General features: G+C 36.1%; 1 protein-coding gene across 5 annotated transcripts in view; it reads left to right on the top strand.

Moving 5' to 3' along the window:
* The window catches only part of GBE1 (1,4-alpha-glucan branching enzyme 1), a 157,769-nt gene that overhangs the window by 18,724 nt on the left and 111,825 nt on the right, over nucleotides 1-27,220 (top strand). For all 5 annotated transcript variants that reach the window (XM_071809839.1, XM_071809837.1, XM_071809831.1 and 2 more), the window contains exon 2: nucleotides 19,547-19,716. In XM_071809839.1, the coding sequence (XP_071665940.1) occupies nucleotides 19,547-19,716 (170 nt within the window). The remainder of the gene's footprint in view (nucleotides 1-19,546; nucleotides 19,717-27,220) is intronic.

Below are 27,220 nucleotides of genomic sequence, written 5' to 3'. Positions count from 1 at the left end.
TAGGATGTATAGATAAGGCTCTTAGTGACATGGTTTGGTGTTAGATTTAGGTTATGGTTGGATTCAATGATCTTAAGGGTCTCTTCCAACCAAAATAATTCTGTGATTCTGTAGATTTCTGACAATACAAGCCACCCATGAATATTGCAAGGGAATCTTGAATTAACTAAATATTATGAAAAGGTAAAATACATTAACTTTTTGTCCGTTTTCAGATCTTGATACATATTCTGCATGATATCTTCTATTTGCTGTTACCTCATTCATGCTTTCTTCTGCCACCAGAACTATTTTTCATCTTCCTTGCAAGCATTTGTTGTATACTTTTTACACAGGGAACAATCCATAGTATGTACTGTGGGAGTGTAAGTGAGCACTTTTTAGTCTTTGGGGAGTTCAGGATTCTGAGGCTGATAATAAATATTACATTTTCAAATAAATATGGCACTTGGTTTGCTCACAAGGTACTGGGAGGAAATTCTCTCCTGAGAATTAATTACAAAGAAGGAAAGAGTTTACAAAGATGGAAGTTATAGTCAAAGACCTACTTAGTAGCAATCTAGAACTGGCTATTTTATTTTTCCGTTGTTCCTGTAACCTGTAATGTCTATGATACATCTGGGTTGCATCTTAAAGTAGACTTCAAGAACAAAATATTTCTGGAGCAAAATGTATCATACTAATTGCTGATTGTGTGTAATTGTTATAACAATATTTCAGTGTTACTGAAGTACATTAATCAGAACACGCTGCATAATTATGGAACTTAAGAGTTTTCATAAGTGCTGTCAGGGGAAAGAGTACAGGATAATTGGAAAACCACTCTGACAACTCTTTGTTACTCCAGATTTATTCTGAAAGCAAGTGTGGAGGGTGTCTGCTGAAATTTGCTCTTGACCAGGGGTGTCAAACTCATTTTCACCACGGGCCACATCAGCCTTGCAATTGCCTTCAAAGGGAGAGACTGTAATTGTAGGACTCTATAAATGTAACTACGCCTACATATAAATGTAACTAGACCTAAATGTAACTACTCCTACTAGTTACATTTATTTGTAGGTGTAGTTACATTTAGGCAAAGTTACATTTATTTGTAGGCATCTTTATACAGTCCTACAATTACATTCGCCCCTTTGAAGGGAAATGCGGTGAAGATGAGTTTGATAACCGCTGGTTGAGAAAGAGGTGGGACAAGATGTGGATTTAAAGCGTAGACTTTCCATACTGTCTTAGTAAAAAGTTGCCATATGTCATGTTCCGTGCCACTTGTGTTAATTGGTATCTGCCAAAATACTTATTTTGAAATTGCTCACCTGTTTTGCCTGATAATTTATTATAATATGTAAAGAATAAGTTACTCAAAGAACAGCTTTTCCCTTCATGCTATCATGCTACCTTAAACTTGTAACATAATGGATTTCATTGGTTTTATTTTTCTTTTTTTTTTTTTTTAAATCTTGTATATATGCAAACTATTTGAAATATGAGACACAATTGTGTCATGGACCCTTGTGCTTGCTTTGAGAACCATGTGAACAAAAGTAGCCCTGTTGCCTGGGGAGTTCCAAGCCTGGCTTTGCTCCAGACTGCGATGGAGAAAGGAAGAGGCAAGGCCTTACTGAAAGGGCAGGTGGTGGGCAAAGAGCAGGTCCTGGCTGTGGACCCCTGAGAAGTGCTGGGAGCTGGTGTACAGAGGAGTTGAATGGGAGGGCTTGTGGGGGAAAAACCAGTGCTGACTAGGTCCTGTATGCTGTTAAAGGATCTTAATAGAATGGTGTGGTTTCATCTCCATTTTCCCTACAATGTGCCAAAAAAAAAAAAAAAAAAAAAAAAAAAAGAAAAAATTATCTGGACTCTTGGTAAAAGCTCTCAGGTTGGAGAAGTTCAGGTCAGCTTTGTGTGTCTGTGAAACAGCACAGTCTGGTAGTGTGCTTTGTGTAATGGCTTTCAGCATTCAGCTTTCTGCTCTGTTACGTACAGATTTTTATTGTTGTTCTCAAAGTCAGAATTGTCTTTGTACCTGGCTTTTTATGAGGGCACAAACAGAGCTGGGAGAACTGTTTACTTTCTGTGTGCTGCCAGCTGTAGACTCTGGGATAAGAGGCTGCCTACAGGAAGGTAGTAATGTGGTTGACTGAAGGTGGGATAGTGCTCAAGTAAGACCTCTTTTCTTCTGGGCAGCTCCAGGAAGGGGACTTGTCATATAATGTATGGAAGTTGAAATCCATATTAGCCATGGTGAAATAAAAATGTGAGTGCCCCCAAAATTCTAGTGTTATATAAGTGCAGCGCAGTTCTAGCAACACTTTAATGCTCCAACAGAGGGGTGAATTACCGTTTAGAGCTGTTAAGCTCTTAAGAGTTTTCTTAGGCAGAACTGACTATTTCAGTAGCTGTAAAGTACTAAATATTCACCAAATAATTCTGGTTGGAGAGGACCCCTGCATTCTATCTGTGTCCCAGCCTCCTGCTCAGAACCAGATGCATGTTGAATTGGGACTGGATTGTTCAGGGTTTAGGGTCTCAGACCTACATGGATAGAGACTCTGCATTCTCTCTGGGGCCCTGGTCCTAACGGAGTTGTTTTTTCTTCTATCTAGTTGGCACCCCTTCTGTCAATTTTGCATATGTTTTACAGTAAAACCTTTCATCTTGTACCGATTCAGATGACAATTGCACTGCCAGTTAGAAGTCTTTTTCACAAATTGTGTTAGTAGAGAAAAAAATAGGAGATTATGCCTATAGATACTAATGTATATGTGGCCTTGTAGAAGCTGAACATGAGTTCAGGCTCTTCAGGAGAAGAACAGATTTAAGTATGGAATTTTTGGGGGAGTTCTATACAGTTTACAGATTATAGATTTATTTATGGAATGATAAATACCCAAGCTACTCTGATGTAATGAATACATTGTGATGAAAAAATACACACATTAATTCTTTGCATACCTAACAGTATTTTTTCTTCCATGATACCTCGGAAGTCTTTTCCAGCTTTATTCTTGATGCATAGCTCATAAATAAATAGGTTAGTTTCCTCACAAACTGTGAATACCTAATGCTATTGGCTTGTGGTTTTCCTCCTTTGTTGTTCTCTTGTGCTGGTGCACATCAAGTTGACCTCAAATAAGGAAGCTGTGCCAACAGAAGCTTTGGAACTAACCTGTTGTCCTGCTTGGCTTCAGTTCGTAGGCTTTACTTTGGCTGCTCTGTAGGCTGAGAATTGGAGGCAGTAATATTTTTCTAGGCTTAGTTCCAATAAAAGAGGTATTACTTTTATGTTCTATTGTATGTGTTTCAGGTGAGAGAAGGGAGAATGAAGGGTTGTGGTATGTGTATAATGCACCTAATGTAAACACACCAATTTGTAGATAATCATACATGTATTTATAGTTTTTCAGTGAAGAGTATAGTGCATTGGTTTTTCTATTTTGTATTTAAAGATATACAGGTACTTTAAAATACAACTTTTCAAGCAGGTCAGCCAGTGTAAGTTGTCTAAATTTCTTTATAAGGAGGATAAAAAGATACTAATAGTCATAAGAATGTCATAGTGGGGTGGAAAATTGCTGAAAAGGGAGATCCTATCCAACATAAATTCCATTACTCAATTACTCAGCCTTTTCGCTGTTTATCTATCTGAAATAGGTGAACACTTAGTAATATTTTCTGTATGAAAGGTTCTGTGTAAATAAAGCTTATGTCAAAATTTGATATGAAAGACTTTTCTAACGTCAGTAATTGTTTTAGAAGGTACATACAGAGTCTTAAGCAGACAAGATGAATCTGAAATTGTAAAAATAGAGGTTTTCTCCACCCAGTAAATAGATTGGTCATCTTGTATTTCTTGTATTATTAGACAAAAGCTAATATTCTGTGATCTCTGAAGTTTTCCCAGTAGTACTTTCAAAGAGTAAGACTGCAGTTGCACTTGGGTGTACAGCATTATCAGGATGACTAACCTGGGCAATACCAGCCTTATTTGTGGGGTTTTGCTTCTTCCTTTTCCCCCTGTGCTGGAATTGTTGCAGTTGGCTTTCTGTGTGTTTCAAGTTGCCTCATCACTTCAGATATTTAACATTCTGATGTAGACTCCACTGTATTGCTAAGTCTTGAGTCAATTATGGTAGGGAACTTACAAGGCTTGTATAGTAATGCAGTATTAGTTATTACTCTCCTCTCTCTTTTGTTTATGATTTTCTTTAGTCATATCAATTCAAAACTTAAATTATAAGCTTTCCAATGTTGTGACAGACAAATAGCATTATAGACAAGAGAGTAATATGTACTTGGAGGCTGCAATTAATAGTAACTTCTATGATGATCAGGTTGTCCCTGCTAACATCAAATACAGCCACAATCCCATCAGAAGGCAGGTGTCTTGGGACTTGTCGGAGGTATTTAGGAGCTTGAATCACGTGAAAATGGGTATGTGGTTGGGATGAATCCCACAGCTGCTAAATAGTGCTCTTTCTGCAGTTAAGTGCTTAACAAATTTTTGGAATGCAGCTATTCATGTAGTTTTATTCAGATTAAAGATTGTGTTAAGTCGATACGGTAGTTTAAGGTTTCAGAATAGTCAGAGTATGTAAAATCTAAACTCTTTTGTTTTCAAAAGCCATTTGAATATTCAGTATAATTACTTAGAGAATTTGCTGTTTATATTTTTCTTTGCTAGATGATAGTACAAACTAGTTTACTAGTATTTATCTTTGTCCTTGTTCTTACTAGAGTCTGGAAAAGAGCAACATTTACAGTGTACCTTGTAAATGCTTGTCCACAAATGAAGTATCTGTTTGTATATGACTATTCAGAGCAGCAGCCAACAACAATACATGCTTTTTGCTTGCTCATCTTCAGTGGGAATAGACTTTGCCTGGGACTAGTTGCAGATATTTCTTAGGTACACTTCTAGTGTGTTGATACTGAATTCTAAACACTTTGAGTTGTGGACTGTATAAATGTTTGAGTGCTCAGCTTTTCTTGTTGATCCTGTCCTCAGTGAAAGTGGTTAAGAATTAAATTTAGACAAGCTTGTGCTCTGAAACCAATGCAAGTGCTTCTGCTAAGGCACATGAAGATGGTGTGGTAATGTAGAAGGTAAAGTAGCTCAGAGGCGTCACTCCTGTCACTCCCAAATCTCTTCAGATCTTTTCTTGTAGTTGCTGGAGGTAATGTTTTCTTCTTAAAACTGTCTTCTAAAAGGGCTGCTTTTCTTCATGGGTATTACAGGGAACCCCACTAGCAGAGCAGGCATGATTGAATATGCAGTCTATAGGAGTAGCCACATACAGATACTGAGCCTGAATAGAAGACTCTCCTTGACCAAACCAATGAAGACTGATCAAAACTGGCACAGTGGTCAGCAACCAAAGCAAAAGTATTCTGTTCTTGCCATCCTGTGTTTAATGGGTGTTTTTCTATCTTTCCTGAAAATGTAGAAATCTCGCATATGCTTTTCTTTCCTTGAGTGCTGTGAAGTTTTCTGTGTCACAATAAGATAAAGAGAGGTTATCTAAAAGTGGATGACACATAGGCTAGGAGGAAACCTGCATTGCAAGTATATTTGTATGTATAAGAAAGGGAAAACCAAATACCTTTAAGATGATATATAAATACATGTGCATCCTGAAATTGAGGCTAAACTAATAGGATTTTATGAGTTATTTAAGTGGAATACTGTAGGTTTATGGTCACACTAGATGAGAGAAAAACTGTTACAGGGAGCAAGGTTTGGTGTGGTAGTAAAGGTGGTGGGTGTTGCCATGGCTATCTTTCTTCTAGCCATCTTTTTGACAGCCTCTTAAGGTAGCTATCCATTTAAATCTGTTTAAAGTTTGACAGGAAAACAGCCCTGTAGTAAGGGGGACTTTCAATGGTTATCAGGATCAGAAGATTTTTATTTAACTTACTAACATGACTTTCAAATAATGAACTGCTTGAAAATACAAGTCACTGATCTGATCCATTAAATCAAGATTTTGTCTTTAATTTCTGGAACATATTTTAAAGGGAGGGGAAGTAAGACTTCTGGAAATTAACAATGAAGTTGCAGCTAGAGCAGCTGTGCAGTTTACTGTTAGAAAATTCAAGTAACAATTCTTGCTACATAATGTGCCTGTGGAAGTAGGTTACATGGCTAAAGTAGTGAGAAATATCTGGTATTTTATTTGAAGTAATCAGAAGTGAGTTGTGACTTAAAAGCTTTTTCCTGTTCTGTGGACAACTAAAACTTTTGATTCTTCTTGAGCGTTATGTAGAAAGATAAATCTTTCTTAGTATTGTGGTGAGCTTCATTTCTGCCAGTTAATGTTACTTGCAGCATTACTAAGAATGTGGGAGCCAAAGTGATGCAGCAGACTTGAAATCCAAATTTGAAAAGAAGCAGATGGGAGCGTGTGTTTACTGCTATGGCAAGCTAATAAAAACCAACAAACAAACACAAACCAAACCAACCAAACAACAAAATACCCCAAACACAATCCAAATAGCTTTATTACACAAATTGTTACTGAAGTCCAGGTTATCTTATAACTATGTGCAGAACTTTTACACCAATAGGAGGTGTATGGGCTGGTTCTCACAACACAAGTAATTGCTTTAGAAATAGTACTGACTGACATTTCTAGGATACTGAAGACCTTTAAGAGGTAATAACACTTCCCCACCAAAAGGCATGTTACAAATTATTTTTAAGAAATTCTGTGGGTTTTTTTCCCTGAAACCTCCTGTGTAGCTACTGCTTTTAGTTTGTGTTTTGATTCCAACTTTGTACTAGTGCTGTGGGAATCAGTGACTCTTTCCCCCAAGTGAACCTTGATATATATTAATGCAAAGATAGTTTCTTAGAAGTAGTTGGTAGTGGAATCAACTGGGAATTGACGTATTGCTATTTACAGCTTCCTTAAAAATAACTCTGGTAAATATAACATTTGAATGAGTTATTTCCAGATTAAGGTGTTTTTAAGACTATATTAATATGATGAGTAGAAACTGTTTTAGAAGGTTCCACTAATAAATACATTCCTCCAAGAGCAAAAATAAACTGCTTTTAATATGGAGGGAAAAATCTACCATACGGTTTCCAGTTAAATAGTGCTGAATAACAAGAATAATTTGTGTACTTTAAGTAAGAATGCATTAGTAAACCAGGTGAATTAATTTTTGACTGTATTATGTTGCCATTACAAACAAATTAATAATGATATTTTTCCTGTAACTTACTCGGGAACATGATTAATGTTCAATATTACATATTCATATGTGTTTTGGCAATATGAAAACCTGAATGTTTAACAAGAACAGTTTCAAATTAAAGTAATAAATCAGAGTTACTGAAGTAAGGCCTGCAGTATGCCACACTCCTTGATGGGTACTGAGAGTATGGTATTTTGTCCCACATGCTTTTGGCAGCAAAAGCCTCTTTATCTGCTACTGTCTTTCCAGTCACGCTTGTGTTCACGTCTTTGCTACATGGTCTGCTGATTACCTTGGAAAAGGGCAATGCTGTAACTGTTCAACTGACCTTTCAGTTTATTTTCTCTTGTGTCACATGAAACATGAGCTAACACAGTCTTAGTCTACTGATTTCTGGAGAGAAATGTGTCTCTCTGCCCTTCTGTAGCTTTCTGCTCAAATATGATGGAGTTTCTCTGTATTTATGTTAATTCAAAAATAACTCTGTCAAATTGCTTTGGATATCATCACAACAGAGAAGCAAATTGTTGTAGCTAAAAAAGGGGTTTTAGTGTACATTTAGTGCATAATTAAGACTACTTAGCAGAGGGATAGTGAGACAATGACTATTAAATAAAGAAATCTCATACCTAAAACATTTATCTAATAAATGTTCACATGTGTAAAGCAATAAATGAAGTGTGCTACTGGTAAATCTGTTGCATTATGTATAAAGAAAAAGATATAGAACTCCCATTATTTTGTAACTGCTGGCTTATTTAGACTGTTTCCTCATAACAGGGAAGCTGTCTGGGGTGCTTTGGCTGGTACAGAACATACATAGCTGTGCTATTCAGAGAAGCCATAACAACTTAGTATCACAGTGGTTTTGGGGATGGCTGTGGTTTTGGGGGGTGTCTTTTAGTTTTTTTAAAAATAAACTATGTACCTTTTATCTCAACAGAGGGTAAAGATAAAATGAATTTTTGTAGCAAGTGTTGATATTTATGTATACACTTTTCATCTCACTGGAATTGATGTCTGTAAGTAGTTTTTAGGCTTCTGATGGAAAGAGATTACTAGTGTTTAGAAGGAGTAAGAGGCAATTTGTTACACTTATGCTGTGAGGTGCATCCATGTGTTTCTAATAAGCAGAAGGGGATGATAGATGAACAAACATGTGGATGTGGGTAAATATTATTAAGAAGGAAGTTCTCAGAAGTGGGTTGGGTTTAGGTAAGTCAGTGGAGCAATTATTACTAAATGATTACATTAAGTTTGCATTTGATACATCTTGCAATCACTCTTGCATTTGGTTACAAATTGAGCACCGTGTATATTTGTTACAGAGCTGATGGCAAAAACATTTCAGTTGTCAAATGTTGGTGAAGCCACTAAATTAGCCTAATGTTTAAAGCAGGGAAGAGGCTTGCTTCTAGTCCCATGTGTTGTGCAGAAGGCACTGTGCTAGTACTTAAACCAGATAGTCTTGCTAAAATATTACTGAAACATATTTACCTTTATTAGACTTCATAGCTTCTAAGTCTTTACATCTTTGTTAGTTATCTTAACTGCTGGTAGAATGTCAAGAAAAACTCTGTGGTTTCCCTTTATTTTCTGCTGGTTTTTTTGTTTAGTTGTGCTCTCACATACTGGACTGTATGTTGTTGTTAGGAATTGACTTGCATGTTAATGCACTTTAAATTATTTTGAAAAATGTTAATGCTGAATCAGTCACTTGTTCTGTATGAATAACTTTCAACAGGCCAAGTGATTACTCATTAATTATTCCCAAACAAATATTTCTTAATTTTTAAGATACTGTATTCAGTTTGAGACACAAAGCTGCATCACCTCTCCATATTAAAATAGTGGCACATCCAAATAGAGCTGGGAATTTGTTTGCTTACCATGGAAAGTGCCCAGAAGTTGTAACTAACTGCTGAAATAAGGTGTTGTGGTTATTATTGCATATTCTTTTTTTTTTTTTTTCAAACTACTTCTACTTCCATTTCCAGTGTAGCTTCCAATATTACAGACCTATTCTAGTTGGAGAGAAATCATAGGATGCTCAAATTAATGTGTTTACTTGAAGGAGTTTTTTGAATTTAGCTAATGAAAAAGTCACTGTGTTCACAGGATTCAGCAATAGCAGACACTACTGAATCTAGCCCTGCCTCAGACCATTTGGGTAAATTTCAAAGAAATCTCCTGGGGGGAGACAAGAAAAGCACAGAGCAGGGCTGTCCTGTCTGTTGGAAAGAAGAAAGGAGGGGGGGGGAAAAAAAAAGGAAAAGTTTCACATTGACATTGTTTGCAGAGCAGAGAAAAATTTGAAAAGCTACTTTTAAATTTTTGCTTTTCTTGGTTGTTCTTCTGAGTTCTCTGCCCAGTGGTCTTTTTAATAACTAGTAATAAAGCACCTAATTTTGTAAATTCCTTATTAGAGTAGCTGTATGCTCAAATTATTTGGATAACAGTTAATTTGATTACACCTGAAAAGAACTTAATATTGTTGGACAACCTGTAGAACCTTTGGTTTTCAGCTGAAAGTGTGTTAAATTGCCTCTGACTTGGGAGAGAAGCAAAGTGAGTACTTGTATAGTGAATAATTTTAACAGAGCAGCTAGAACCTCTGGGAACTTCAAAGGCTACATGTGTTTGGATGTTGCTTAATCTACTTCAATGTATATTAAAAAGATTACCTGAATGTGACAGGACTTCTCTGTGCAGAAAGTGCAAGTCAGTAATCTAAAACTCTAAAGTTGATAGAAGCTAAAATACAATAAATCTGCTGTTCTGAAATAGTCATACATACCTGAGATTTCCCATGTCTTTACAGTTTTCCTCAAGTTTGACTGCTTTGTGTAATACTCTGAATAGTCAAATGAAAATGAGTAAAGGGAAGTGGAGAAAAGAATTAAATAAAATCCAAGGCTTCTGTTATGATACACTTTCACCAGTGATGAATGAAGTTGAAGAAGCAACTGTGAACAGGAATTTGCTTCTGTTGCATAATTCTAGTTCAACACGGTCTGATGCATTTGATTTGTTGGACTGCAGAAATTTGCTTTGGGAAGAACTTGATCCATTCTACTCCTGTCTTCATTCAGTCCATTCCCTTATAAGCAGTGGAATGAGGACAGTCCAAGGCAGTAACCAGCTATAGAGTAAAGGAGAAAATGAAAATCAGGGACTCACTAGTCCGAGCAGGGTCTCTGCACTGGCTTTGGCATTGGTGAAAATGTTTGTAACTGCGTCTTTGTTGTGGTTAAACCACAGCCAGCAACTAAGCACTACACAGTAGCTTGCTCCCTCCTTGTTTTGCTTTTCTTGTGTGCACAGCTTTTGCTTTACTTATTAAACTCTCTTTATGTCAACCCACAAGTTTTCTCACTTTTACCTTTCCAGTTCTCTCCCCCATCCCACTGTGGGGGAGTAAGCAAGTGGCTCTGTGGGGCTTAGTTGCTGGCTGGGGTTAAACTGTGACAACAAGGAATTCCTTCACTACTTCCCATGGGCAGGCAGGTGTTCTGCCATCCACAGGAAAGCCGGGCTTCATTGTATGTAATGGTGATTTGAGAAGACAATTGGGAAAACAAATGCCATCACTCTGAGCATCTATGCCTCCTCCCCTGCCCCCTTCTCCTCTTTCACCCAAAATATATACTGACCATGATGTCATCTGGTATGGAATATCCCTTTGACCAGTTCAGGTCAACTGTCCTGGCTCTGCCACCTCACAGCTTCTTGTTCACCTGGTATCACAAGAAAAGCTGAAAAGTCCTTGACTACTTAGCAGAAGTACTAAAACATAAGTATCTTAACCTTATTCTAATTCTAAATCCAGAAGAAAGTGCTGTACCAGCTACTAGAAGATTATCCCAACTGCAATCAGGACCATCTTCAAAGTGATAGCAGCAATATTGGAAAAACTAATTTGTGAATGGCCCCATGTTCTTTATTTTGAAATATTCAGAGGTGTTGCATCTACATTTTCAACTTGTATTTTAATCTTTTCCTTTTTTTCTTCTATGAAGTGGTAGGCATCGTGGCAGGAATAGAAATGGGCATTAATAGTGTTCTTTGTTTCAAGATTGTCCAGTTTCATATTCCCATGTGCTCCTCCTTTGACTACCTTGAAATAAATTAATTCTACTCTGGCTTTCCAGGACAATCCAGTGAGAGTACAACACAGTTGCTATCAGCTGTGCTTCATGAGACAGCAACTACCACTTCTATGATTTACACATGGTGGTTAAAGATGCTTATTGTTAGAAGTGAACTGCAGTGTGGACACCCAGGAGCTGGAGCCCCTGATCCAGTAATCCTGGACCCACATGGCTTTATGAAGATGCATGCAGATACAGGAACGCCTGTTTTATAGGCAGATCCTATGAAATGCCCCAGCATGTTTCTTGTTGAATTTGACCAGTTACCCTGAGGTCTGTCGCAAACCACAGGGGAATCTGGTTTTATAGTTTAATTTGTGAGCAAATTTTACCGCTGCAGATGAACATTTTTGACTAGATACATAGTGGTAAGAGCTGCTTGAGTACAGAAGCTTATGACCTAAGTGTTAACATAACATCTTCAAAGAGAGTTCCTTTTCTCTCGTAGCTATCGAGGTTTTTTACAGAAGCAGCTTCTGTTCACATGTTCAATATGGGCACTTAGATGAAACTCATCACTGCTGGTTGATTTCAATGTTGCAAGAATTTTGGACATCATTCTGTGAAGAATGGACTGTCTGTGATATCAAGAGGAAAACTGCAGCTCTTGAGAATTTCTTCGTGTGTATAATACAAAACAAGCTATTAATCCTTTCTTATGTGCCTACAGTAGACTATCATAACTAAAACCAGCAATATTCATTTCCTTATTTGCCAAATTTCAGTGTGGCTTTATTTGGATAATACGGTATTGTAGAAGAAGAAACCTTTAAAAATGGTGAGTTCATTCCTCATCCTATAGAGAAGTAGTTTGGTATTATGTTGGTGAAAGTGTGGTGCATCTGCACTGATGATTTGGATGTTTTTATTTGTTTTTTGACCCTTTTGCTTGTTTATAGGGATTATAAGATAAAGTGGATCTATACCAAAATGGAATGTTTTCATGGTCTGTCCACATCAGCAGGTGAATGAGCTTCACACTGCCCAACCTTTTTTCCCCACGACTGGCCCCAGTCTTTCCGGCACTGTCACAGTGAGCTTCATTCAACAACTCTGAAGACAGCATACAATCTCTGTATTGCTCCATGGATGGCTTGCATTCTTGCTTAAAATATGTACAAATGCTTTAAAATCAAAAACCCCGAATTAAAAATGCCCAGGGAAGTCAGTGGAGCCCTGTTAGCCCTCCTAGTACTGTGACTGGAAAGCTGCAGGAGAATTTCAGGTCAGTGTGATTTTGGAGCAGAGGATGATGATCTGTTCACCCTCAAACAGAGATGCTGCATGGGGATGTTAGGGAGATCCTATGATTTCAGTAAAGAACTGGAGCAATTTTCCGGTCATAATAATAAATGTGTGTGGGGGGACCCAGTGCAGTTTTGAAAATGGACTTTGGAAATCTCAGTGGCTTTGTGAATAGTGTTGTTCATGATAAGCCAGTGATGGTAGAGGACAGGGTTTGATGGCCTCTTTGCATGCCTATTCCCTGCTTTACTGTAATGCTGATACAGCTGCTTCTGTGCCAGGGAAGAGTGGAAGGTTGAAAATAAGAGCTGCATTCCCCTAGGAGGCTTCAGGATTAGGTTGATAAAAAGGATAAGTGGTATCTCAAAACCTAAAATATTTTTTTGTAAGGTTCATTGTTTAAATGAGGAGGAAGGGAGGAAAACAAACATTTTTGCCTTTTTGCTTTTGATCTTTTGGTTTTTCCAACACCTACATTGGAAGAAATATAAAGGAAGGTAACTGAGAGGGTTTTTTTCTTTTCTTTTGCACTGTAGCTTTATTTTTAACACTGAAATCATGACAAATGTTTGCATTTATTGGAAAATGGGAGGATTTCACTACAGAGAGTACCTTACTGGGCATTTTCTTTCATATCCTTTTCTCTTTGGTATTTGTAGAATTAGGCTTTCCATATGGCCACCAGATACAATTATCAAAGTCTCTCCTATTTGCTTTAATGTTTCAAATAAATTAGCATTAATACTGGGCCCATATTGTAGAAATAAATTATAACACAAAAGCTGGCATGGAGAAAAATCTAAAAGATGAATCACTACTAAAATCAGCATTATAAGCAGAAGAGGGACTAAAATGATTAGTTTCAGTGTTGACACCACAAGTCTTAAAATAAGCTGACTGACTGTTCTATAAACTACAATAATGACAACTTTATGCCCATTCTCAAAGCTTTTTATAAAAATGCCCAGACGTTTTGCAGTCATCTTGGAGTTCAGCACCAGACTGATTAACTGAGGATATCTCACATGCTCCTAAGGCCTTTTTGGTTATGCTAGTTTCTATTTGGATTAGTGTGATACATAAGAAACTAAAGCTTGTCTGGTTAAATCTAGAAGTTTAAAATATTAAAATACCTTTTTGTCATTTCACAAGGTGCCCAGGAAGGAATTAGTAGCTCTGTGTTTGTGGTGATTTTGTTTGTTTGTTGTTGTTGTTGTTGTTGTTTTTAAAGAAAAAAAGACCTGAAGGCTTTATGTGGAGTCCTAATTCAGTATTCTGAATTGCCATCAGACTACTTCAACAGTCTGCCAAAAGTCTTATTTCACTATGACACTTGACTTTGTGGAGAAATGAGAGGGACTTAGCTTTTTTATTCTTATGCTTCATATTGAAGCTACTAATTTTAACATATGTCTGTGACTTTTAAGGGATCAGTAGCTGAATGAAGTCAGTGATGACAGAACTGCAGCATCAGGAGGGTTTTGTACATCATGGTTACCAAATAAATAGAGCATTATTTATTTGGATTAGAACTGCATAGCCTTGCATTGAACTGAAAGTTCAGGCCATCTTTTTCTCTGAACTTTTTTCTGTATATTTACATTGTATAAGTTTTAGGCTTCTAAGTATTGGTAAGAGAAAATATTTGAGGGTGTTTTAGTGATCAAAGGAATAAGTGCTCATCACCTGAAATGTTGTGGTTTAACTGCAGCTGACAACCAAGCACCTCACAGCTGCTCACTCAGCCCCTCCACACTCCAGTGGGATGGGGGAGAGAATCAGAAAAGAAAACAAACCAACAACCAACCAAACAAAAAAGCCAAAAAACTGAACCAGCCAAAAAGACTGCAAAACTCATGGGTTGAGATAAAGACAGTTTAATAGGATAGAAAAGAAAGAGATGGTGGTAATAATAATAGTAATATTTACAACAAAAGAATATACAAAAAAAGCAATGCACAGTACAATTGCTCACCACCTGCTGACTGATGCCCAGCCTGTCCCTGAGCAGTGATTGCTGCCCCCCAGCCAACTGCCCAGGTTTGTGTACTGAGCATGACATCATATGGGCTGGAATATCTCTTTGGCCAGTTTGGGCCAGCTGTCCTGGCTGTGCCCCCTCCCAGCTTCTTGTGCACCACCAACTTCCTTGCTGAAAAAATCCTTGACTTGGTGTAAACATTGCTTGGGAACAACCAAAACACCTGTGTGTACCCACATTCTCCTCATTCTAAATCCAAAACACAGTACTATATCAGCTACTAGGAAGAAAATTAACTTCATCCCCACTGAAACCAGGACACATATAAACCCTCGAAGTGTCTACCTTGTTAATATTGTCTTTACTGCTTCCCTATGGAGCTTATTTTATTGGCAAGATACTTGCTTTCTGGTTAGCCATTACACTAATTCATGTTTGATGTTTTAATCCTGCTTCTCTGGAAAGTCAGCCAATTCCTACACTTCTATTGTAAGGGTTTAAACAAAGCTGTGTATAAAGCATGGGATTTAAAGCAATGCTGTGTTACTAATAATGAAGGTAACACTAGGAAAAAACTGTTGTGACCCTGTTTCAAATGATGTTCACAATTACCAGTATTTCACAGTGAAATAGTGGTTGAGGGGAGTAAAAATTGCTGAAGTACTATTGTTACCAAATGTCTTGTTTCAAGCTGGGTGTATGTGTGCTTGGGGAAAACCCAATACCGTGAAGTCTTTGTTTACAATAAGTCTGAAGCAAGCACCTAATTTCAGTATCTTAGTTTAAAACCCCATTTGTCTGCTAACAGACATGAGATGAATGGATATAGGACTTGAATCTACAAGCTTGCTTTTTCATAAAAACTTCCAGAGCACAAAATGCACCAAAAGCATCCCACTTCTCCCACCCGTGCCTGTCAGGTGTATTTTGTCATACCTGGTTCTAGTAAGGAACATGTTGTGCAACTTTTTCCAGTTAATTCAGACCGTTTCTACCTGAAGTTCTGTGGATTTTGTCACTGATCTATTTAGCTTTTTATCACAAAGATAATGGCTGTAGTTTTCAAGGCATACCTGGGTACAGTTTTTACCTTGTAATACCTCTTCAGTGTCAATTTTAATGCAGGGGAGTAGAAAAATCTTAAGAATTTAGAGTCATTCATTAAGCTTTGGAGACCTGAAATATATGAAGGCAGAAGTCAGGCAGTTGACCTGACTTGTCGGTCTGGATGCTGTTGTTGACTCTTTTCACATGTCCAGAATTTTACAAGGCTGTCTCACCTTTTAAATGCCTTGTGTGTCCAGAGTCTGTCTGACACATATGTCATATGAGTATACATGCATAATGGAACATGACATTACTTCCTGTGTTAAGAGGGGATCATGAAATGCAATGTCATCAATCTGATGTCCAGCTCTCCTCTTTTAACACTTGTCTGCTGTTAGTGATCAGTATAAATCTTTGGAATTGATTGAAAAGAATGTTTTCTATGTGTAATCCTGGGGTTCCAGTTTGGAAGATAAAAAATGTTTCACAAATTTCAGTATTGTAGAAATGAAAGGCAAAATTACTGTGAAAGCAAAACCTTAATTTCCTTAAATCTGGATCATGGCCATGCACTTAACTGAATCCTTTTCTTTAAAGCAGCAATAGGATACAGAACTTATGCTTCTGCTGTTTTACAAGACATTCTATGACAGGTGACCTTGTTCTGTGTCCAGATGTGTTTCATCTCCTGAGAAGAGTTTTTAGCATAGTTCACAGCACAAGAAATTGATCCATTTCAGAAGCTTATGGGTTATTCATTAACTTTGGGCAAACTGCAATTCTATATTTGAGGAGGTGGTTGTTTTGTTGTTTTATTTTTTTTAAAGGCAAAAAAAATGCAGAAAAAAAAACCCAAAAAACCCAAAACAAAATACCAAAAACACAGCACAAAAAAACCCCACAAACACACAAAACCAAAATCACACAAAAAAACCCCACCCAAACCAACCAAACAAAAATATCCTGAGTGATTTCTAGGATATAATCTAAAAAAAGTCATGGGGAGAACTAATTGTTTCAATAATAATGAATTCTGGAATGATGCAGCAGTAATACTTGAGTTAACTTGCTCTAATGCAAGCAATGTACTTGTGTACAAATTCAAGGAGGGTTGTTACTCAGTATACATAATGCTGTATTACTTGTTCAAAATTTGCCCTATATAAAAAGCTATTATTGTAATAATATTTTACGTCCTCAATAGACGACATTTCTGATCCTTCCTTGACCCCTGTCCCCCAAAATAAATTGTTTAATTGAGCATGTAATCTGCTCACCAGCATTGAGAAGTGAGTAAAAAGAGTGGTCTTTTTTTTTTTTAAAGTAATACTAATGATGATTTCACATATTAAGTGTCATGGTCTCTTCGTTTGCCTGAACATTGAATTTACTGAAAGACAAAAAGGGAAACAGTGGATGTACTCTTAGTACTTCTGTGACAATAGTTTACAGTGTGTGTTGCTGTCGGTGATTTTTTTTTTTTCCCCAGAGACAAATAATATAATTGCTTTCTGAAAGTCCATTTTAATCTCTCCTGCCCCATAAACCCACTCTCAAATCCTGAATTTGTTTGCTGCTTATTTCTTAGGAATGAGATGAATGGGTTTGATTTTCTTCTGCTAGTGAGGACTCGTCGGAGAAGAGCAGTAGGCAGTCGGCATGTGTGTGCTTCTTGGCGATGTGAAGTGTATCACAGCCTTTTTCTTTTCTGCACAGAGATTTCAGCCCTTCTCTGTGACCTGCTGTTCTTTTTTGTTAATAAATGTATCATCTCCTTCCTTTCCAGCTTTCAAAGATTTGTATGACTGACTTTTGCTTAAAGATGAAGCTTACTGGTTCTTTCTAAAAGTGGGGAAATACCATGTCCAGCCAAAGGCATTCTTAAAGCTGTGAAAATGTATCTGTACCAAGTATGGGGTGGGGAAAAGAATAATTTAAAGTAGATAACTTATTCTGAAACACCTTGTCTATTTTAAATGTGTCAGATTTATTGCTTCTGTTAGATGTTTTCTGGAGTTACAACAGACAGTTATCTCTAGTACATACAAAAAGGTTCCTGCTTCAACTGCAGTGAAACTAGTTAAAAATAATACATGTGACAGGCAGCAATTTTGAAAAAGCTTATGTATAGCTGAGAAATTGGAATATGCAGGTAGCACTGTGTTCTCATGTAATATAACTGACATATTTTAAAGGAAGGCTTAAAATTTGAAGACAAGCTATACAAATCAAAATACTTTTTTTTAATATTTTCAAAGGGAAGCTTACAAAAATTGAGTAATTTTGCCTGTACCAAATGTCATATGTTGAACTTTTGAATCTGTTTGCGACTTGTTCTGTGTTCCTGTATTTAAATTTTGTTATAAATCTTTTTATCATTGCAGTTAGTTAAAACTTAGGTCAGTCAACTGGGTTTGTTTATGTATGTAATATACTTATACTTGGAAATCTGACAAAATATTCTCCCTCGAGCACTCTAAGTTAAATTGATTATCCAAGCAATAGTAGTTAATAATGCACTTCTGGGGTTTATACCCATGAGCAAATTTTAAAGGAATGATGCAGTGTATTTGCTATAGTGTATCCTGAGGTATTTTTCAAATCTTGCTGTCTTTAAAAGTGAGCATCAGTCTTCATAACAAAAACTTTCTGGGGGATTAACCTTCAAAGTAGTTATAGTACTCTAAATTAATATCACTAATCTTATATCTTAATCAGTAAATAGACTTTGAACTAATTAAGAGCCAATTCTAAATCAAAACTTTAAAACAAATCACAGAGCGATGTTTAAAGTCCTGACACTGCAGACAGGCTATCTCTTTTGTTCTTTAAACAACAATGTATCATCCCATAGTTCTATTTTGCTTTACTGTTTTATTACTTTTGTCCATATACAGTAAGTGTAATAAGTCAGACAAGTTGTTCTTGCTGGGATTCTTATTAGCTTTTCTACATTTAAGAAGGCTCTTTTTCATTTGTGGAAAACACAAACACATTTATCACTTACACTGGGGATACCGTATTTAAAACAAAAAAAAACCCCATACAGGTAGCATTAATAAAATTCTAAACTGAAGCTTTTAGCTGTGCTTCTTCACATAATAGCTTGCATTTTAGAACTCAAAGTTGATCCTTTTGTTTATATTGTGCACCTGGTGTGTGTTTCTTGAATTGGTGGGAACTTCTTGGAGAAAACATGGCAAAATGTCACAAACCTCCCAGCTGTTACTAGCAAATTTTTACATTAGAGGTTTAGGGCATTTCACGTCCTACTGGGGTAAGTAAGGTATGGTCCAAATAATTAGTTCCACAGAGTGATAATTTTGTTTGCCAAATCGTTGCAGTGTCAGGGAACTGCAAAGTCTTGTTGGTGGTCTCTGTAGAGAGGTTACCTAAGGAGCAAGTGCCAAACTACTTTCTCCAGACTTGCTGTATGCTGGGCTGCAGCTTTTCAGTGTTCTGAGATTGTCCGTTAAAACTGGCTGTGAGAGATGTAGCAAGTCTATACAATTCTCCCTAGGAGGCCTATGTCTGATATTAACAAGATGGAAGAAAAAGTCCTGGGCTGTTCAGAGTGTGAAGTTCTCCTGTTGTGTAGTAATACTGGATTTCTTGACTGGCAATCAGGATTTGTAGTCTTAGATTTAAAGTGCAAATGGTTCCCATAAAGAAGAGAAAATACAGACAAATGCGAAGATTGCAACTTCACACTATGTAACAACCATGGAAAAATTGTGTGGTTTCTAGTTGATTTTTTTTTTTCCCAATTTCCATAGAGAGCAGTGAATCTAATATGGTAGTCTTAGAACATAATATGACAGTGTGTCTAACCTACTGCATTTTTTTATGTTCTTATGTGTTTATCCTAATATAAGAAAGGCATTTAATAAACTTTCTGAAAAGTCTTATCTGTTTTTGTTGAAAGGTATTCTCTGTTTTATAACCGCTTGAAGAACATCGAGGAAAATGAAGGAGGCCTTGATAAATTTACAAAAAGTTACAAAACCTTTGGAGTTAACCAATTCGTGGATGGTGGAATATATTGCAAAGAGTGGGCACCGGGAGCAGAAGCAGTGTTTCTCACAGGTGACTTCAGTAAGTATTTTTAGGAGTATTTTTCCTCTCCTATACTGCCTTTTATCCTGATTCCCTGAAAATAAGACTGGGTCTCATATTAATTTTTACTCCAAAACTTATTACTTATTTAACATGTATAGCTGCCTGAACACTATTGAAATTGACTTTTTAATGAACTGTAACTAGGGCTTATTTTTGAAACAGGGCTTATATCTTGAGCATCCTTAAAAATCCTGAGAAATCATGCTAGGGTTTATTTTTAGGGTAGGTCTTATTTTCAGGGAAACAGGGTAGGTCAATACCCTCTTCATTTAAAAACAATTTTGTAGGAATGACACGATTCTGATAGTAAGAATGTGTGTTGTAGTTTGCTGGTGTATTGGCATTTTGCAAATTAATAATATTTTATTCCATATTGCAATAGAACATAGGTGTTTCTGTTGTGTGGTCAGTATTATTTGTATTTTTTGTTTTAAATACACATAAATCAATGACTTGTCTAAAGGATCTAGCCTGATCACACTGAAGCTTTAGGCTGAAAGTGTCTAAACTACCTGAGGTTCTTCTTAAAGCTCTACACTTAGACTTCTATAAAACTGTGTGTAGAGAAGGAAAAATAGTAGTGGAATAATTTGCTTTGTCTTTTGATCTAACAGCAGTGTTATACAAGGACCAAGGCCTTCAAAATTCTCACTAATCATGAGAGTGTAAACAAAAGTCCTGCTGGAAAACTGTAACGTAAATTAAAACCAATCTACTTCTGAAGGAGTAGGTGGTGTTCTGTTTTGAGGAGAGGCAAAGGAAGATGGCAGGTTTACCTGGAGGAATTGCATTGCTTACTGCAGAACTGGAAAGATGTTGATTCGCTTAAAACTTGAAACAAAAATAAAAATTTGCTTCTCATTTGAAAGGCTAACTGTGCTCAAATCATGTTCCATGAATTCTTAAGTTGAAGTCAGATGTATTTTTGCTCTTAAATCCTTCAGTATTAATTCCACTCTCCTTTTTGTTTGAGGTTTTACAGATTTTTATTATACTTACCTGGTGACTGTTCAGTGTATGTATTTATATGGACGAAAAAACCCACATATGAATTGCCAGTTGGAGCCAGTTAACTACTTTGCTTAAACAAAAAGCTAAATGTTGAGCTTTTCTTCCTTCTTACCCCTGTTTGAGGAAACTATTAAAAAGGCAAACCCAGTATTTGAGGAAGGAAGTAATGAACTTGTATGTGCTTCTATAACTTATAATTTTAAAGGCTCCTTACAGATGCCATTAGCTGTTGTCTCTGGTGGTGCTCTCTGAAGTACTGTGCTTAAGATTCTGTAAAAATGTGCTCAATAATTAAAAATAAAATGGATTACCATGGCAGTGTTTTTCAGATCCATTGTTAAGTTTTTTTCAATGTGTCATAGCAATCTCTTTTAGTACTGTTTTTCCATGGTCTCAAGATCAAGATAGTTATAAATAGAATAAGCAAAATAAAGTGTTTAAGTATTCATGCTTCGGTTTCCAAACATCAGAGTTAATAAAATGCCTCTATTTTCGTTGTCAGCAATTTATATTTTTATTTTTCTTTAAGAACTCAATGAGATGGTCTGTGTTCACTATTCACTGTGATAATGAGTCTATAGACAATGATTATTTTTAGAAAAATCTTTTGTTTTTACTGCAGAAGGCAAACAGAAACATTAGTGCAACACTTTTCAACCATGGGCCTGTTTCATATGGTTAACCTAATCAATGACAGAGTAGCTTTCTTTGAAATATAGAATAGGTTAGTGCAGTACTTGAATTTTAATATGGGAATCAGATATGTCTTCCAATTCAAAACTGAATAATGAGTTGCGAGTACAGTTCACCTGTTGCTAGATTATAGCGATGCCAGCATCAATGCTGAGTGAATGATAGGTAGATGAAGATATTTTAACAGCTCAACTTTATGTGTATAAACACATAGAAAATTCTCCTCACCCCTTCTTTACGCTCTGCAGCTCCACCCATTGCTCCAAGTTTTTGTAATATAATACTCTTTAAGTTGAATTACTCAACACAGTTGCAGACTATAATACATTTAAATGTGTATTTTAATAGAGAGCCATTTAAAAAAAAAAACGAAACTTTTAATGGAATTAATAACTAATATTTTAAAAAGAGGATATAACTTGTAAATTGGCTTGGCAGGTTGGAAGGGGAGGTACGTAGATACCCAGAATACAGTAGCTAAAAACTGGAATGGTTTTCTAAACTCTACTTCATTGAAAATATTTCATGTAATATATCATATGAAGCAGAAATTTAGGACTAATATCTTAGAGGAGTTGTATCTAGATGCTGATGAAATGTGGCACTAGAAAGTCAAAAGACTGAAAATAAATTCCCTTTAATGTGCAAAAACTGCTCTTGACCTATATATCATATTCATCAGTCATAGTAAAATATTCGTTCCCAAATGGGAAGATAATGTGCTGGGAAAGCTTAAGGGAATGGAAATTGTCATTCAATTCAGTTGAGCTTTAATATTATTCTGATGAGAAACCGGGTTGTAAAACCCTAAGATTTAGATTCAGGTTGCTACGGATATGTTTAATTAAAACTGAATCCCTTTAACCTTTCTTTGTTTTCAAGCAATTTTAAGTATCAAACTAAATTTATTATTTTATCATATTTAAATTGAATATCAGATTTAAAAAAAAAAAAAAATTAATAAAATTCAGCTTTTTGTAAAGAGAACTGAATTGAACAACCTGAGGGGAAGTTGCACCTTTTATACAAAAAACAAGCTCGGAACTTAAACAACAGCAACTAGTTTTTAGTTTTAAACTCAATATGCAAAGAGTCAGTTCATGCTCTGTTTTCTAGTTCTCTTATAGTGAGATGGATATCAATGTTTTCTCATAGTTTTACTTAATATGTTATTGTCTGTGAGTCTCTTAGATGTTTGATGGAAGAATACATGAAATAACACAAAATATAAGGCCCTGCTATTTAATCTGATTTTTTTTTTTTTGAGGATCAAAAACTAGTAAAAATTATAATGGCAAATGCAGACTGTGTTACAGAGAACTTAAACTTCGTTTAGAATTTATAATTAAGCTGATAGCCGATAGTAGCTTTACTATGAATTGTGCTTAAGATAAACATGAATAATTTATTTCTGTAATTATATACATCTGAAGCATCCGTCTCGCAAATGTAAATTTTTTTGGTGAATGACCTTTATGCCTGTAGCAGACAATAAAAGCTCTGATATTTAGGTATTTTGGCCCCAAATTGTTATTTTTGTATGCCATTCTTTGTACCTCATTATCATTACACGTATAATGAATGGGTTAGCTCCTATTTAAAGAATAATTCTTAGTATTGCTGTGCATTCTGGAAAAAAAATCTAGAATCTAGTAATAGCACACAAATCTGTATTTGTATTGGAGAATGAAAAACATAAATTCAATAAAATACCAATACTTTTAGATACCTTTTTGTCTGTTCTTGACAACTCTGTAGCTAGGGAGAAAAATATATTATATCTGTTGATATTCTGGTATGATGCTTTACTCTGAAAAGTGTTAAATGAACATCCAAAAACGTTAAGATTTGTCAGTTAGTACTTTTAGCATCTCAGTAAATCAAGTGTATGAGGCAATTAGTCAGCTGAATTTCTGATACTAGAGGCAGTATCAATATTATAGCCACCTTAAAAACTCTCAGTGATGACACACTGAATATTTTATTTGCATGCTGTATAGCTCTGGAGCTTGGTGACTACTGCCAATTTGTTGCTGCTTTACAGTCAATTGTTTTGAAATAAGTCAAGGAACTGCAAGTTTTGAGGCTAACCCGTGGAATTTGTTCAGGAATTAGAACATGAAAAAATTGTATTTGGCCATGTGGAGACTCAGTAGGTTATTAGTAAACAATATTTTAATTCTTTTAAAAAAGAAAACTTTACTGTCTTTAAGCAGCTTGAAAAAAAGAGTATGTATATCCTAATTTGGAAGTCAGTATTTGATATAAATTGTCAGACTTGTAGTTTTAGTTGCCTTTTTAATTTTCTCTGCCTTTCCCTCCCCTCTTTCTAGCTAACACTGGATCTAAAATGTTGATCACTCTGGAACGTCTGTCTCTTTTGGTTGCTGCTTCCTTTTTCTTGCACTAGTAGTGAAGACCTCTACTGGGGCTGGAGGATGAATGGAGGGTGGGCAGGTTTGTTTTGGGATGAGGTTTATTATTTGAACTCTGACAGGCTTCCTTCAGAGCTAAAAAAGGGGGACTTAAGCCACCAGCCCTCATAATTTGGATGTCTGACAGCCGATTGGAAACTTTTCATATCTTAGAATGTTTGGTTGTTTTTTCCTTTTGTGTTTTGTTTTGTTTTGATTTTGTGTTCTGTTTGTTTGTTTGTTTCCAGACTTGATTCAAGCTTTTACCTAGATGGAGTCTAGGTACTACTATGATATGATTCTGAACTTCTCACTACTTTGTTCAAAGATTTTATAGAAAAATACCTAGATTTTATGGGTAAAGTCAAATAGTGCTATACTTCTGTGACTGCAGATGACTGAAGGCAGTAGACTGACGTATAAGCTGCTATTAATATCCAGGGAGACATCCTATCTAAGAAATAATGACATTTGTTTTTATGTCAGTGTTTGAGCTGTTTAATCACTTCTAAGCAGATTATGTTAATGACCCTGCTATTGAGCTGTTGGAAATCAGGCAATGTAGAAAGAGGAAGACTTAATTGGCCATCATGTAGAACAGTAGAGTGTCTTTAGAGAATCTCTCCATTTATCTTCTGATTTCATATTCCAAGCAAATGTTATAAAGGTATCTTGTGAGGCAGCGGGATTTTGACACCCTTCCTTTGTCTGAACTGCTTTTCGTCTGGTATGTTTTCCTCAAGGCAGATGAGTGAATGCTTGCTGGACTCTGTATTCTCTTTGAGCATCTTTCAGTTGATCAGAGGTGTGTGGAATGTAGAAATATGACTGCCCTAAGAGATGAGTTTATTGCACTTGAGAATTCAGCCTGAGTTTCTGAAGTGTTTTGACTTTTGAAAAAATAGTTACAACATTGCACTAATGCATCAGCTCTTATAATGGAATAAGTGAACGATTTGGTCAATATGCAAGAAGTGCTCCTTTCCCTTATGTGAAGGAAGAGGAGTGTTAATTGCTGATATGAAACTCCAGGTTAAGCTGTGAGCCTTGGAGCTATATGCCTATGTGAAAATAAGCAAGGCGATGGAGCAAGAAGTCACTTAATTTATGATTTTGTTGGAAGTATTGCATTTAAATTGATTTTTAATGACAAATGATAGAATCCAAGTCATTATAGTTTTGAATTTAGCTCTAGATTAAAGCTCAGTTCGTGATTCTTTGGCATGCTAAGGTTGCAGTTCTCAGTAAGGAGTTCCTTGTGCCTCATGTTGCTGTGGTAGGACATAATGTTAAAAAAAATTACTAGTTTTGGAAGATCTAGTCACAGAGATGAGAGAAACTAAAGGTACCAGGCTATTCAAGATGTCTTCCCTGTTGGATTAAGACATATCTGGGGCCTAAACTTCTGTATAGAAGCTCTTGTTTATGGATTTTCTGTGATGGTGTCTTTTTTTTCCTAAAACATATTCAAGCTGGTAATCTTCTCAACCTTTTTCTGTTTGTACCTATTGGCATAGTCTTTGAAGTCCCTGTTCTCAAACTAAGATATTTCTTCTTCTCTTTTTATTTTCAACTTCTGAATAGTCTGCTATTCAGTTTTTGGCTGGTTGTTTTTGTGTGTGATGGGGTTGTGTATGTGGTATGTTTAGGTTGTGTATTTTTTTTTGTTGTTGTTGTTGTGTGTGTTTGTTTTCCTTCCACAAGACATTTCTGGTTATGTCTTGCTGAAAAAATCTGAAAACTAATCAGTAAAACAGAGAGAAGCCTGAGCCATTTCCTCTTTGAAGGAAGCCTTCAATTTTCAGGGAATCTTAAGTTTTTATGCCTCTTGCCTTAATACAAAGCAATGTTTTCAGTGATAATGTTCCTCTTCAAGGATAAGTAGTAAACAGTGGTTTCAAGTAGGACCACCTGGAACAGATGAGTATTGCTTCGCATTTATTCTTTAGTTCTGAACCATGGACACCCAGTAATGAAAGACTCTGGCTGAGGAGAGGAAGGATTGAAGGAGCATCCAGTATTGCCAGCAGATAGAGGGGACAGCAACGCAACTTGGGCGGAACTGTGAAGCTGCCTGTGAAGAGCAAAGATTCTTAAATGGGTAGAGACATGCAACCATTCCCCCTCCAAAGGGAAAAAAGAGGTGATTGTAACAGAGGTCATGAGAGGGCTGTTTTGTTTTGATTTTTTTGAATCATGTAAGGTTTCAGTGTTCTCGATGTACTTAATTAACTTCAGGCAGATTTCCCAAGTGAATTTTGTAGAGACTGGGCCTAAGACTTTTGCTGTAACTTATTTTGCTCAGTATTAGCAAGTCGTCACCTGTCATATTTGGTTCAGTTCATGCATTGTAATCACGATATACAGCTCAACTGGCAATAGATTCATGAAAAGCAATGAAGATGGGGAAGAAGGCTGAAAGAGTTGGTAGTAATTCCCATAAAACCTTGACCTACCATAAATCCTAACACGTTCCTTAAAGTAGTCTTCTTGCAATTTCTTAAGATGCTAGTTATTCTTTTTTTTTTGTTTTTTTAAATCATTCTTCTGTTTTTCCATTCTTGCCTGAATTGTTTATTTTGGACAGTTTAGCTGTTTGCAAGTTGAAAGTGGATATCAGTTTTAACTCACCACCCTTGGGGTTTTTTAGTTTATGCGTAATATATTGCCGTACTTTCTACCTCCAACTCCCTTTTTGCCATTTAAGTATCTTCAGTGCTTTGGGAGAATTCAGGAGCACTTAGATGACTGCTGTTGCCTGTTCCTTCTCTCAGTGATGATCACTCACAAGCTTGTAACTTACAGTAGGTACCATGTTGTATGACTACTTTTATTTTTTTTTCAAGTCCTAAAATCCTAGTGATGTATTGTACATCTCTTTACCATTCCCTGAAATAAAATAAACACATGTGTTAGTATGTAAACATTATATATGTAGTGTTTGCAGTTTTGACATTCTTTTAAGGAGGATTGCTTTACTTCTAGGGTATTGTTTGTTTGATGTTGGTCTTAGTAGCCTTGTAGATGTTAGTGGTGTTTATTTCATTTTTTTTTTTCAACTGAAACGTCTGTGTAAAACCAAGGGGGAAGACCTATCTAAATCTTACTAATACATTAGCTCTTCTGCTATTAATCAAGCAATGGTTTAGTAAACACTTTCCTTACGGTAATGTGTGTGTTTTCTGTCTGCACTATCCAAATACATTAATAGTGAAAAAACTATCATCTAAATAGAGTACTGACTTAATTTTATAATTGTTCTTTATCATGGGAAACATTTTATTATAATCTCCTCATTGGTTTTGACGTTGTTCTCTACTGTAAAATGAATAGGTACTAGAACATTTGTCTTGCATAGTTAT

Source organism: Patagioenas fasciata, chromosome 1, assembly GCF_037038585.1.
Source record: "Patagioenas fasciata isolate bPatFas1 chromosome 1, bPatFas1.hap1, whole genome shotgun sequence".
In the NCBI taxonomy this organism is placed as follows: Eukaryota; Metazoa; Chordata; class Aves; order Columbiformes; family Columbidae; genus Patagioenas; species Patagioenas fasciata.
This window is presented reverse-complemented; position numbering and strand designations above follow the sequence as displayed.